Genomic DNA, 15,849 nt, shown 5'->3' on the forward strand with positions numbered 1-15,849 from the left:
TCTCTTTAATTTTCCTGTAGGCAGTATCTATCTTACCTCTAGTGAGATAAGCCTCTACATCCTTACATTTGTCCTCTAGCCATCCCTGCTTAGCCATTTTGCACTTCCTGTCGATCTCATTTTTGAGACGTTTGTATTCCTTTTTGCCTGCTTCATTTACTGCATTTTTATATTTTCTCCTTTCATCAATTAAATTCAATATTTCTTCTGTTACCCAAGGATTTCTACTAGCCCTAGTCTTTTTACCTACTTGATCCTCTGCTGCCTTCACTACTTCATCCCTCAAAGCTACCCATTCTTCTTCTATTGTATTTCTTTCCCCCATTCCTGTCAATTGCTCCCTTATGCTCTCCTTGAAACTCCGTACAACCACTGGTTCTTTTAGTTTATCCAGGTCCCATCTCCTTAAATTCCCACCTTTTTGCAGTTTCTTCAGTTTTAATCTACAGGTCATAACCAATAGATTGTGGTCAGAGTCCACATCTGCCCCTGGAAATGTCTTACAATTTAAAACCTGGTTCCTAAATCTCTGTCGTACCATTATATAATCTATCTGAAACCTGTCAGTATCTCCAGGCTTCTTCCATGTATACAGCCTTCTTTTATGATTCTTGAACCAAGTGTTACATATGATTAAGTTGTGCTCTGTGCAAAATTCTACCAGGCGGCTTCCTCTTTCATTTCTTAGCCCCATTCCATGTCCACCTACTACGTTTCCTTCTGTCCTTTTTCCTACTACCGAATTCCAGTCACCCATGACTATTAAATTTTCGTCACCCTTCTCTATCTGAATAATTTCTTTTATTTGATCATACATTTCTTCAATTTCTTCGTCATATGCAGTGCTAGTTGGCATATAAACTTGTACTACTGTAGTAGGTGTGGGCTTCGTATCTATCTTGGCCACAATAATGCGTTCACTATGCTGTTTGTAGTAGCTTACCCGCATTCCTATTTTCCTATTCATTATTAAACCTACTCCTGCATTACCCCTATTTGATTTTGTGTTTACAACCCTGTAGTCACCTGACCAGAAGTCTTGTTCCTCTTGCCACCGAACTTCACTAATTCACACTATATCTAACTTTAACCTATCCATTTCCCTTTTTAAATTTTCTAACCTACCTGCCCGATTAAGGGATCTGACATTCCACGCTCCGACCCGTAGAACGCCAGTTTTCTTTCTCCTGATAACGACACCCTCTTGAGTAGTCCCCGCCCGCAGATCCGAATGGGGGACTATTTTACCTCCGGAATATTTTACCCAAGAGGATGCCATCATCATTTAATCATACAGTAAAGCTGCATGCCCTCGGGAAAAATTACGGCTGTAGTTTCCCCTTGCTTTCAGCCGTTCGCAGTACCAGCACAGCAAGGCTGTTTTGGTTATTGTTACAAGGCCAGATCAGTCAATCATCCAGACCGTTGCCCCTGCAACTACTGAAAAGGCTGCTGCCCCTCTTCAGGAACCACACGTTTTTCTGGCCTCTCAACAGATACCCCTCCGTTGTGGTTGCACCTACGGTACGGCTATCTGTATCGCTGAGGCACGCAAGCCTCCCCACCAGCGGCAAGGTCCATGATTCATAGGGGGGGCGGAAGAATGTAAAAATGATAATATTTCTCTGAATCGGCTGCGGGACATCGTCTTGCGAAATATCGGTGTGTCTATCAACAGATTCGTTGACCAATAATCATTGATCCTTGCTATTCCCATAAGGATAGCAAGCCCAAACCATTTTCTAAGTTCGGGTCCCGTAACGTCGACAAATTTTTGCATTTTTTTACTTCAGTTTCCTTCTATTGCAATTTTGACTGTAGTACTTTTTGGTTTCGTTGCTATTATATTCAAATAGACCGTTCCCAGTATATAATTGTACGATGTCCTCGACGCTCTGTGGATCTTTGAGAAATGTGTTTCGACTCTGGGATCCTTCAAATTTATTACTAGTCCTCGGTAAATCAAAGTCTGACCACTGTGCACTGTCTTCTTCGTCTGATTCAGCCGAATCAGTCGGCAACCGTAGCGTTCGCCAAATTCTGCTTGGACGTCTTTCACTATCTTCCTACGATTCTGCTTCACTTTAATTTTTTTTTTATATCCAATGTATTCTTCCCAATCGGCCAAGTCGTCCGGAACGTCAGACAAGACGTCCGCGCATTCATCGTAAATAATCCTGTTGTCTCTTTCGTCCGCCATGATGAAAGGGCACAAGTACTTTTAAAAACAAAACACTTGTTGAAGTGTGTAACTTATTGTTACCTAAACAAAACACCAACAGAATGCAAAAGATACTAATTTGCTGTCGCCGGCCACTGTGCGATACTATGCAGACGACACCACTGTGATGTCACCGGCCGTTGACCGCTATTTCGCGCACGACACCACTGTGGTGTCGTCGGGCGGAATAGTGTTAATAATCCAAAACAGTTTGAGAAGAACAATGATGTTCATACATACAACACTAGTGGGGAAAATGACCTTTGTTACCCATTCTTAAAGCTGTCAGTGGTTCTGAGAGAATTTAAATGTGGAGCAACAAAGCCGGCCGTGGTGGTCTCGCGGTTCTAGGCGCTCAGTATGGAACCTCGCGACTGCTACGGTCGCAGGTTCGAATCCTACCTCGGGCATGGATGTGTGTGATGTCCTTAGGTTAGATAGGTTTAAGTAGTTCTAGGGGACTGATGACCATAGATGTTAAGTCCCATAGTGCCCAGAGCCATTATTTTTTTCAGCAACAAAATTTTTTATGGTTTGCCCATTAACATAAAGTATCTTGATAGGTAGCGAAGCAAGTTTTAAATGTAATTTAAAATAATTTCTCCTACACAACCCCGTTTTCACTGTGGAAACAAAACAAAACAAAAATTAAAAGTTTAAGTCTATTTGGATTAGAAGGACAAACACCAATGATGTGTGCATCAATGTTAACACTAATCATGTATACACATCCTAAAAACTGACTCTTTCCACACCACTGCGATACAATAATCGCTAAATAATCCCTCAAATGATCTATGGAATATGTAACCAAGAATTTAAAAAAATAATTGAAAATAAAAGACCATAAACATATTCCTTCCTGAAAATTGCTCTTGGGATTTTCTACGTTGGTGTTCGCGAGGCGTTAAGCATCTACCTTCAAGAGACTACCATTTGGGATTTTACATATTCCTCGCGAGATATTCAATTCTGGCGAGACCTGGACCGCATTTCTGCGAATACCTTCGATGTCTTCAGATACGGAACCCACAAAATTGAGCAGCATAGCACGTATAAGGTTTTTTAAGCAATCCATTTGTTCAGCAAGTAGAGTTTCCCAGTATCTTACCAGTAAACCAGAACTTGCCATTTATTTTACATATGTCTGTGTGGTTGTTCCTCTTCATATCCTCTCCAAAATATTACTCTCTCATATATGTATCACATAACAGGTTACAGTTACCAAACTCGAAGGTTACTACATTTTTCCGTTTATATTTTCTTACATTAATGACTAAAGGCGTGTCCTTGCATCAAGTTTCTTTTTATGATGAGCGTAGGTACAACTGCATTTTCTTATTGATATCATTTCTTCGTAGAAGAAGTAGTCCGAGACTTGGATTGTTTCCTTTCCATAGATAGTGACATGGGACAAGCAAAAAAAGAACGACTTCATTTCCAAAGCAATATAGTAGTTACCTTAGACAATAAAAGGCGCGATTGCGTCACGGGAGAGGTTAGGGAGGGAGAGAAGGGGGGAGGGAGGGAGGGAGGGAGGGCGGGAGAGGGAGAGGGGCAGGAAGTGAGTCTGGTATCAAATTTCAGAGGGATGCCGCTATCTGTTTTGTTTGTGGAGATAAACACAGTCCAGCAGCTGTGGCGGTCCCTGACCGGTGGCATGCGGTATGCAGTGCGATTGGTCTGGCAGTCGGCAACGATATGCTTAGCGCGATCTGTGACTGTGTAATTACGTGTGATGAGTGTTTTATGGAGGTTATCCTTGCATGATCCGAATAAAAAAGCGCCACAATTTTTAAATATTCCTTAACGCCTTGTCACCCACAAATTGTTTAAATAAACAGTATTCCATACATTACAGTCAATTTCCTGACAAATTCTTTAAATAAATAAATAAACTATATTCCAGACATTGACTTGTATCCCATAAATTGTTTAAGTAAATAATATTACACATTTCGTTTTGTCTACCAGAAATTGTTTAAACAATAATCCATACATTGCAATCGATTTCCCGCCAAATAGCCAATCAACTGAGTCTTTTTCCCACCAATTTCCAGGTGGTGGATGTGCGTGGTAGTGGGGGAGGGGGGGGGGGTAGTGCTATGGGTTTCCCAGAGCGGAGGTGATGATTAATTGACAAGTTAATTAACTAGTCAATTTGAAAGGTGTAGTTCTATCAGTGAGGGATTTCCCAGAGGAGTGGGGGAGGAGGAGGGGGAATGGTGGAGTGGGGGTTTCTCAGAAGGACAGATTATCCACAGGGAGTCATTAATTCATCTCGCTAAATGTGAGTGACCGAACAATCAGAGACATTCGAGATCACGTGAAGGGTTATCGACAGTCGTTATTTCCGTAAACCACGCGTAAATGGAACAGAGGAGGTTTGAAACGATAGTTTTTATGCATAATTATGTTATTGCATAGATTAGATGTGCAGAAGTTGGATATTATTCAGAGCTCACATTCAGGAATATTATCAATAATATACAGGTGAAGCCGATCTCCATAGACAAATTTCCGAGTTTGTTCAGGGTATTTTCGACATACTTTTGTATAAGAGACCTACGATTTACGATACCTCGTTATAGAGTAAATAGACTTGCCTATTCTCTCGCGGTACTTGCTGTTGAGAAAACGATCGCAACAAGAAAAATCATCATATGGTAAATAATCCCTGAAGAAATAGGTTGCAAATATCTTACGCAAAAACAGAATATATGAAAAATATAAGAAATGCTCTTAATTACATGAACACAGATTACAGAAAAATTAAGAATAAATAAATTTAAATTGTATATTGAGGTAAAGCAGAAGAACGATGCTAGCGAGGATGATGATAAACCCAGGGCATGGAAAACGGAAATGGATTTTCAGTCGACTCAAAATGAGCTCAGTGAGATATCTACACTGGGGAACACAATTAAAGTGTTGCTTTTTCGTAACGCTGTGAGTGTCCTCATTGCGACACTGAAGTTTGAAATTTGGCTCAAAGGGACCTACAAACTTCCTCTGTAACGCTGCAAAAGCGTGGTGCCCTGCGATGTCACCCTCGAACTCGGAAACGCTTAAAGTGGCAAGGTGTCAACACATACGCAAAAAATGCCAGAGCTCAGGAGTTCATGTGAGGTGTAAGGTGTGTTAATGGTGTCACATTAGCACCAAATTTCACCACAGTTCTGCCCAATGTCAGCAGTGTCAAAGGTTGTCAAGAATGTCGTCCTGTCACTCATCGCACTGCGAGATGTCATTTTCGATTGCCTACATTTCATCCCTTCTTCTGACGCGTTCGCAATGGAGGCCAGAACAGCAATGCGCAGCGTTGAAATCACGCGCTTTCCTAATGGGTAGCCAAGGAAAACATTTCAGATGCACCATCGCTCAGAATCGATATAAAGAGGTCTCAGGGGATGGCATTAAAGGGCTTCAATGAAATCTCCTTTTAGTTGGAGCGTTGATTCCCACGCAGAGGGATGAGCACCACGAGACGTTCTTGACAACCTTTGACACTGCTGAAACCACTCAGACAATTAAACCCTTCTTCTCTAAGGACATCGTGGGGTGCAGTCACAATGAACGTGACCTTGCCACTTTGAGGTGTAGCACTACCACAGTTTTTGCTATGGCATACAGCATGGAAACACTAGAGACATTTCAGAACCGTTTGACGAAATCTGAACGTGATCAGAAGCAGAAAATGGTGTTTATGGTTTTTAAAATATCATGCGTGGCGTTGCGACATTGACACCCACGTGAATAAAACAGCAAACGGGTACCTCTAAAACCCGCTCCGTACGGAAAAGCCCTCGGCGCCACCCATGCACCTTTGTTGAGCACTTTAAAATTATTGCGGTTCAGAGACAACCATTCACGGATACCTAGGCGCCGGCGTGACAAGCATCCTTTTCGACACCCGTTAGAGTTCCAAAGCGACCCGCAGGTAATGTCACTCAGCCGAACAATGCCGAAATGGTTTCCCGTTACTCCGACTCACAGTAATCAAATGGTTCAAATGTCTCTGAGCACTATGGGACTTAACGTCTGAGGTCATCAGTCCCCTATAACTTAGAACTACTTGAACCTAACTAACCTAAGGACATCACACACATCCATGCCCGAGGCGGGATTTGAACCTGTGACCGTAACAGTCGTGCGGTTTCAAACTGAAGCTCCTAGAACCGCTCGGCCACCGCGGACGGCCGCACAGTAATCAGCGAATGGCTTTTTATGTACACGAACATTTTTAAATTGTTCTACAAAGGGGCGTAGGTAGCACCAAGGGCGTCGCCGAATGGGATGGGCCGGCCAAAGTGGCCGAGCGGTTCTAGGCGCTTCAGTCTGAAACCGCGCGATCGCTACGATCGCAGGTTCGAATCCTGCCTCGGGCATGGATGTGTGTGATGTCCTTAGGTTAGTTAGGTTTAAGTAGTTCTAAGTTCTAGGGGACTGGTGACCACAGATGTTAAGTCCCATAGTGCTCAGAGCCATTTGGACCATGTGAATTTGAATGGGATGGTTGCTGGGGGTATTAGGGGACCCACACCCTTTACTGCTTCGGATGACGTTCAGACTATGTTGAATGGTTCTGAACGATCCCTAGTGGTTCCACCCTGTACACCAGAGGAACCATTGGTGTTGCCCTATACCCCAGAGGGATCAAGTTCAAGGTCCTTAGAAAAGGACCGAATCGTCTTGGGGCTGGCAGCAGCACCAGAAGTTATCAAGAACGTCGTCCTGTCACTCATCGCACTGTGAACTGTCGTTTTGATCCCAAAACGTGTGGGAATGTGTGGTGTCACCGCCAGACACCACACTTGCTAGGTGGTAGCCTTTAAATCGGCCGCGGTCCGGTAGTATACGTCGGACCCGCGTGTCGCCACTATCAGTGATTGCAGACCGAGCGCCGCCACACGGCAGGTCTAGAGAGACTTCCTAGCACTCGCCCCAGTTGTACAGCCGACTTTGCTAGCGATGGTTCACTGACAAAATACGCTCTCATTTGCCGAGACGATAGTTTAGCATAGCCTTCAGCTACGTCATTTTGCTACGACCTAGCAAGGCGCCATATTCAGTTACTATTGATATTGTGAATCATGTACCGTCAAGAGCGACGTTCGTCATTAATGGATTAAAGTTACGTATTCCACCAGCTACGTCCGTTTCTCTAAATTCTAATTTCCTTGTCCTGTTCCAGACCTCACGCCAGCCTGCGTGAGCTAAAACGCGTGCCTTTCGGCCTCCTCTAGTAACACGGTGTTGGCTCTCCTGCCAACCACAACAGAATGAACGTCCTCAGGGAAGGGGTGGTTTCATAGACGGCCTGTAATACCAACCTCTGATTCTTCTTCGTATTGTTTATGAGCGGTGGTGTGCCTGAAATGTTTTCCTCGGGCACACATACGGTAACCGCGTGATTTCAACTCTGAGCGTCGCGGTCATGGCCTCCAACGCTGATGCGTCAAAAGAAGGAGTGAAATGTGCGTAAGAGAGGGTGTGACTAACTTCACATCTTGTGATACGTCCACAGTGGTGTTGGGCCGAATTATGGAAAATCTGGCGCCAATATCGCGCGTTAACCAACCTTACACTTCACATGTGCTCCTGAGCTCTGGCCTTTTTTTCGTATGCATCGACACTTTGCCTTTTTAAGCTTCGCCGAGCCACACGGTGACGCCGCAGTGCGCCACGCTTCGGCCACATTACAGAGGTAAGTTTAGGCTCCTTTCGGCTAAATTTAAAACTTGTGCGTCGCAATGGGAGACAATTACGGGGTTCCGAAAAAGCAACTCTTTAATTGTGTTATGCAGTTTATTTTCTCTCAAGCACTGTTATAGCACTATATTAGTAATAAAACCAAAATTTTATACGCAGCTGGACATGACCAAGACAATAAAAACAGAAAAGATGCGAGAGAAAAAGAGGAAAATCATAATAAAAATACTGAGGCCAAAAAACCAAAACCATGAATGCAGGAACGAGAGCAAAGAGGATTAGTACAAGAAAATGGAACAACTAAACGTAACAATGAAATAACGAATAACGAAATACGTGAGGAGCATTTTTGAACATGTCAGTCGCAAAAACTCTCCCCGGTGGAAATGGCTGTAAAAAATCAGAAATCTACATCTACATCTACATCCATACTCCGCAAGCCACCTGACGGTGTGTGGCGGAGGGTACCTTGAGTACCTTGAGTACCTCTATCGGTTCTCCCTTCTATTCCAGTCTCGTATTGTTCGTGGAAAGAAAGATTGTCGGTATGCCTCTGTGTGGGCTCTAATCTCTCTGATTTTATCCTCATGATCTCTTCGCGAGATATACGTAGGAGGGAGCAATATACTGCTTGACTCCTCGGTGAAGGTATGTTTTCGAAACTTCAACAAAAGCCCGTACCGAGCTCCTGAGCGTCTCTCCTGCAGAGTCTTCCACTGGAGTTTATCTGTCATCTCCGTAACGCATTCGCGATTACTAAATGAATCCTGTAACTAAGCGCGCTGCTCTCCGTTGGATCTTCTCCATCTCTTCTATCAACCCTATCTGGTACGGATGCCACACTGCTGAGCAGTATTAAAGCAGTGGGCGAACAAGCGTACTGTAACCTACTTCCTTTGTTTTCGGATTGCATTTCCTTAGGTTTCTTCCAATGAATCTCAGTCTGGCATCTGCTTTACCGACGATCAACTTTATATGATCATTCCATTTAAAATCACTCCTAATGCGTACTTCCAGCTAGCTTACGCAGTTAACTGCTTCCAGTTCCTGACCTGTTATATTGTACCTAAATGATAAGGGATCTTTCTCTCTATGTATTCGCAGCACATTACACTTGTCTACATTGAGATTCAATTGCCATTCCCTGCACCATGCGTCATTTTGCTCCAGATCCTACTGCATTTCAGTACAATTTTCCATTGTTACAACCTCTCGATATACCACAGTATCATCAGCAAAAAGCCTCAGTGAACTTCCGATGTAATACACAAGGTCATTTATGTATATCGTGAATAGCAACGGTCCTACGACACTCCCCTGCGGTACACCTGAAATCACTCTTACCATGATGTGAAAGAGGCGAAGACCGTTGTTGTTGTTGTGGTCTTCAGTCCTGAGACTGGTTTGATGCAGCTCTCCATGCTACTCTAGCCTGTGCAAGGTTCTTCATCTCCCAGTACCTATTGCAACCTACATCCTTCTGAATCTGCTGAGTGTATTCATCTCTTGGTTTCCCTCTACGATTTTTACCCTCCACGCTGCCCTCCAATACTAAATTGGTGGTCCCTCGATGTCTCAGAACATGTCCTACCAACCGATCCCTTCTTCGTATCAAGTTGTGCCACAAGCTCCTCTTCTCCCCAATTCTATTCAATACCTCCTCATTAATTACGAGATCTACCCATCTAATTTTCAGCATTCTTCTGTAGTACCACATTTCAAAAGATTCTATTCTCTTTTTGTCTAAACTATTTATCGTCCACGTTTCACTTCCATACACGGCTACACTCCATACAAATAGTTTCAGAAATGACATCCTGGTATTTTAATCTATACTCGATGTTAACAAATTTTTCTTCTTCAGAAAAGCTGTCCTTGCCATTTCCAGTCTACATTTTATATCCTCTCTATTTCGACCATCATCAGTTATTTTGCTCCCCAAATAGCAAAACTCCTTTACTACTTTAAATGTCTCATTTCCTAATCTAATTCCCTCAGCATCGCCCATCTTAATTCGACTACATTCCATTATCCTCGTTTTTCTTTTGTTTATGTTCATCTTATATCCTCCTTTCAAGACGATATCCATTCCGTTCAACTGCTCTTCCAAGTCCTTTGCTGTCTCTGACAGAATTACAATGTCATCGGCGAACCTCAAAGTTTTTATTTCTTCTCCATGAATTTTAATACCTACTCCAAATTTTTCTGTTGTTTCCTTCACTGCTTGCTTAATATACAGATTGAATAACATCGGGGAGAGGCTACAACCCTGCCTCACTCCCTTCCCAACCACTGCTTCCCTTTCATGCCCCGCAACACTTATAACTGACATTTGGTTTCTGTACAAATTGTAAATAGCCTTTCGCTCCCTATATTTTACCCCTGCCACCTTCAGAATTTGAAAGAGAGTATTCCAGTCAACATTGTCAAAAGCTTTCTCTAAGTCTACAAATGCTAGAAACGTAGGTTTGCCTTTCCTTAATCTAGCTTCTAAGATAAGCCGTAGGGTCAGTATTGCCTCACGTGTTCCAATATTTCTACGGAATCCAAACTGATCTTCCCCAAGGTCGGCTTCTACTAGTTTTTCCATTCGTCTGTAAAGAATTAGCGTTAGTATTTTGCAGCCGTGACTTATTAAACTGATAGTTCGGTAATTTTCACATCTGTCAACACCTGCTTTCTTTGGGATTGGGATTATTATATTCTTCTTGAAGTCTGAGGGTATCACGCCTGTCTCATACATCTTGCTCACCAGATGGTAGAGTTTTGTCAGGACTGGCTCTCCCAAGGCCGTCAGTAGTTCTAATGGAATGTTGTCTAAGAAGACCGTATAACACGAAATTCTGATCAGGGATATGTTCCAAAAGAAGGTTCTAGATTCTGATCACCAGAGACAACCGGAAGAAACAACTAGAACAAAGTAGACAGAAACTCGGAACCAACTTCACTCTGATCGCACGACAAATTACTGAGGAATCGGAAGTTAAATCACGGTCCGTAGGAGGCTCAAATCGAGTGAAGAAATAAAAGAAGCCTTGCGCAAAGTACCTGTTTGTGGTTAAAATCACCTCAGAGTTTATACGGAGCTGCGGGCTCGTGACCTGTAACAAATATCGTGTATGGAGAGTGTACCGACCTGTCGGCGGGTCCCCCGGGCCGCACGGTGGTGACCAACAGCGGCCGGCACACGGGCGGCTCCCCTGCCCGGCCGCCGCGCAGCGTCACGCCCAGGCTGCCCGTCTCCGCGTCTCGCTCCAGCACCACCTGCGCCGTCTTCTGCACCGGCCTCTCCTCGCCGCCTGCAACAACAAACCTCCCGTCCTCACGCCGCCCCATAATATTTTTTTCTTTATTCTGATTTTAATACCAGTATACCAGGTAGGCTGGCAGCAGCACAATACGACGCTCTTCAGCCAAAGATAGTACAATGATAGAACAGAGAAGACACATGAGTTGGAACAAAACAGCGGGGAAAAAACAGTAGACACATGAACATAAAAAACATGAAGCCGTTCACACTCGATGACAAGCCACACTACAAACTGTTGACACGAAGCACAAACACTGAAGATGTCGATGGCACTGGTGAACGATGGAGTGTGACGGTGAACACTGAACACTAAACACGACGACACACACGAGACACTAATGGCTATGATCTCCAGCGCGCAAATGTCCACGTAGCGTGTGCGAGTCCGGGAACCTGCCAAGTGTGGAAGAAGCGCGAGGGGGGGGGGGGAGAGGGGAGAACAAAGATGCCAGTGGCTGAAGAGATAAAAGGAGGAGTAGAGAGACAGGGGAGGGGAAGCTCTGAGGAGGAGTGGGGAGAAATGGAGGAGGGAGGGAAGGGGGGAGAGAAGGGAGGGAGGGTGCCCAAAGGAGCAAACGCAGGAAGAGGGAGGGAGGATCAAATTTGGTAGGAGGGGTAGATGGAGGGGAGGAGGGCATCATCAGGAAGATTGAGCTGGCGGAAGCCACCTTGGGAGAGGGTAAGGAGGATGGAGAGATGTAGACCGGGCGGGACGTGGGAATACTGGCGTGGCAGCGGGCGGGGGTGGGAGAGGATGGGGGAGACAAGCGGGTGAGTAGGATCGAGTTTTCGAGAGGTGTACAAAATTTGTATCCGTTAGAGGAAAAGGAGGAGGTGGGGGAACGGAATGAGGTCGTACAGGATCCACGTGGGGGAGGGGAGACGGATGGGATAGGTGAGGCGGAGAGCATGGCATTCAAGGATCTGAAGGGACTGGTAAAAGGTAGGGGGGCCGGAGATCCAGGCAGGATGGGCTGCCCCCTAATACACAGCCAATCCACTTCATCAGACATCAGCCGCAATCGAATATCAGACTGTGATACTTTCCCCACCTGTATGCTGTACCAGCTGATAAATTTTCCATGTATTCTCAAACACCTTAACGAAAAAACTAATAACTTAACTTTACACTTTCAGTAAAAAGTACAAAATCAAAAACTTGAGTAATCTGGCAAGAAATTTAAAAGATATACAGGGTGGTCCAGTGATCGTGACCGGGTGTTGTGTACATAGTTCCGCGTAGTCAGCGCGTAACAACTTTCCCACTAGAGCGCGCCCCACTAGGCACAACAGCGCAGGCACAGCGCTCGTCCGTCTCCGCACTACCAGATGGCGCTGCCTTAGAGACGTACCAAATTCTGCTTCCGCCGATCCGCGTATTAATGTGTAACGCAGCCAATGAGATTGCTGCTAACGTAGAACCTTTTCTCCTCGCGGATCACCTGAACATGTGAGGTATTATAATGAGTGTACAGACCTCCGATTAGTCAGTCTGCATTGGTCTGCACCAGCCTGTACCAGTCTGCATTTGTCTGTACCAGTCTATAGTCAAGTTTCAGTCTGCGGCTAATAAGAGTATCACATTCCTGTACATAGCCATGAAGATAAATGAATAGACACTTTGTCAAGTATCAGAGATATGTAAGAATAAGATTAATGTACCAAGAACAAAGGAACTTCAGAATGTCAGTTACAAACAGCATCCAGAATCAAGTTACGTAATGTCTATGCTTTTTATTATTTTAATAAATGTGTGTGAAAATTAATCAAGTTCTGTTTAAAGTTGGTCACCGTCAATCTGCTACTCTAAGCGTGCAAGTGGCATTTCTATCGTCTGACCTATCGGCAGAAGATAAACACGCTACAATAAGACCACGAGCTATATTGCTCACACTCGCCTACTTCGTTAGAGCGACAAGTCAAATAATCTGATGGTGTGTGTACCGAAGGTCTTACAGTACGCACACCACACCGAGCCAAATATCTCACGAAATAAGCGTCAAACGAAGAAACTACAAAGAACGAAACTCATCTAGCTTGAAGGGAGAATCCAGATGACGGTATGGTTGGCCCGCTAGACGGCGCTGCCATAGGTCAAACGGATATCAACTACGTTTTTTGAATAGGAACCCCCATTTTTTATTACATATTCGTGCAGTACGAAAAGAAATATGAATGTTTTAGTTGGACCACTTCTTTCGCTTTGTGATAGAAGGCGCTGTAATAGTCACAAACATATGGCTCACGATTTTAGACGATACTAAAATGTAGACTTTCACGTTCGAAAATATATTGTCCATTATAATTATCCAGGCTGTTATGCCGTGGTCGGTTGATGAATTTTGTCTCAATTCCCAACGTTTCGTCTCCGACTGTGGGAGACATCTTCAAGGGGGTCCGTAGGTCGATAGAAGGTCCAACACACCCACTGGCTCGCTACTGACTGCCGCTAAATTCCGTCTCCGCGAGCTTCCACGCCGTGGTGTGACGTCACGTGTTTTGAAAACGTCAGTGCAATTGGCCGCTGTCCGTCGCCGTCGGTCGCCGTTGCCATCACCCAGTAGTGGACGGGTGGTACACATCTTCTTTAACACCGGCATCCATATACCGTTTAATTTCACGCCCTCCTCCTTTCGGTTGAAATTATTTGGGTGTTTAGCGATTTCGATTGCCTCCCTGTAGAGCCTTTCGTAGTATCCGCTTGTGGCCGCTAGTACTTGCGTCTCCTCGAAACGAATATTGTGGTTCCCTGGCTGGAAAGCATGCTCCGCAACAGCTGATCGTTCGTGTACAGAAAGGTCTGTCCAATTCGGTTGCGCTACCACCGAGGCTTTATGGATTGCCCAAAATTCATAAAGACAATGTGCCGTTAAGACCGATACTAAGTGCCATTGGTTCGCCCACCCACTCGTTAGCCAAGTTTTTGACTACGCTGTTGAAACCACATGTGGGCCGTTCGGACTCTTACATAAGGAATTCGACACATTTCATCAGCAGATTGGATGGCATAGTGGTCCAGCAGGAGGACATATTGGTCAGCTTCGATGTGGTATCGCTGTTTACCATGGTTCCACTTAATGATGTATTGGAACAGCTGGATCGACTTTTTCCTGCCGATATTTTAGAACTATTAAGTGTTGTTTGACGACCACATACTTCAAGTGGAATGAACAGTTTTATGAGCAAACGGATGGCGTGGCTATGGGAAGCCCCCTAAGTCCCGTAATTGCAAACTTCTTTATGGAGAAATTCGAAGAACAGGCCTTAGGTACTGACAGCAAAAAACAAAATGTATGGTTCCGATACGTGGATGACACGTTTGTGCTGTGGAGACATGGTATGGAGGAACTGAGCCGGTTTCACGAACATCTAAACAGCACAATCTCGAGAATTCAGTTTACAATGGAGGAGGAGGTAGACGGCAAATTACATTTCCTCGATGTGCTTGTTTTTAGAAACGAAAATGGTAGTTTGGGCCACTCAGTATACCGCAAACACACGCACACGGACCGTTATTGGCACCGGGATTCGAACCACCACCCACAACAGAAGCGGGGTGTTATCAAGACGTTAGCGGACAGAGCTAAAAATATTTGTGAACCTGAGTTGCTCGACGCTGAGATGGAACATCTCCACAATGCACTAATGAAGAACGGATATTTGTCCGCCGAAATAAAACGTGCGTTGAGGCAGCCACGCAGAAATCATACTGACGTACAGGCTACTGCAAAATCTAAGGTTTTCCTGCCGTTTGTTAAAAATGTAACGGAAAGAATAGGGAGGATCTTGACGAAGCGTAATAGTACCGTAATTTACAAGCCCACCAGGAAGATACAGGAATACCTTAAGCCTGCCAAGGACGCTCGCAAACCTTTGGAAAAAGCTGGAGTGTATAGGATTCCATGCAGCTGTGGTGATGTTTATGTAGGTACAACTAGAAGAACGGGTTCTAAACGTTTGGAAGAGCACAAGGGAAATTGTAGAAGAGGAGAAACGGAACGATCAGCTGTTGCGGAGCATGCTTTCCAGCCAGGGAACCACAATATTCGTTTCGAGGAGACGCAAGTACTAGCGGCCACAAGCGGATACTACGAAAGGCTCTACAGGGAGGCAATCGAAATCGCTAAACACCCAAATAATTTCAACCGAAAGGAGGAGGGCGTGAAATTAAACGGTATATGGATGCCGGTGTTAAAGAAGATGTGTACCACCCGTCCACTACTGGGTGATGGCAACGGCGACCGACGGCGACGGACAGCGGCCAATTGCACTGACGTTTTCAAAACACGTGACGTCACACCGCGGCGTGGGAGCTCGCGGAGACGGAATTTAGCGGCAGTCAGTAGCGAGCCAGTGGGTGTGTTGGACCTTCTATCGACCTACGGACCCCCTTGAAGATCTCTCCCACAGTCGGAGACGAAGCGTTGGGAATTGAGACAAAATTCATCAACCGACCACAGCATAACAGCCCGGATAATTTTAATGGACATAATTTTAGACGAACAGTTGGTAACAGGAAGGTTTTTTAAATTAAAATACAGAACGTAGGTACGTTTGAACATTTTATTTCGGTTGTTCCAATGTGATACATGTACCTTTGTGAACT

General features: G+C 44.7%; 1 protein-coding gene across 1 annotated transcript in view; it reads right to left on the minus strand.

Moving 5' to 3' along the window:
• The window catches only part of LOC126299089 (glutamate receptor-interacting protein 1), a 538,481-nt gene that overhangs the window by 308,358 nt on the left and 214,274 nt on the right, over positions 1-15,849 (minus strand). Inside the window, exon 4 of the mRNA XM_049990762.1 lies at positions 11,070-11,232. Within this exon, the coding sequence (XP_049846719.1) occupies positions 11,070-11,232 (163 nt within the window). The remainder of the gene's footprint in view (positions 1-11,069; positions 11,233-15,849) is intronic.

This window comes from Schistocerca gregaria, chromosome X (assembly GCF_023897955.1).
Source record: "Schistocerca gregaria isolate iqSchGreg1 chromosome X, iqSchGreg1.2, whole genome shotgun sequence".
In the NCBI taxonomy this organism is placed as follows: domain Eukaryota; kingdom Metazoa; phylum Arthropoda; class Insecta; order Orthoptera; family Acrididae; genus Schistocerca; species Schistocerca gregaria.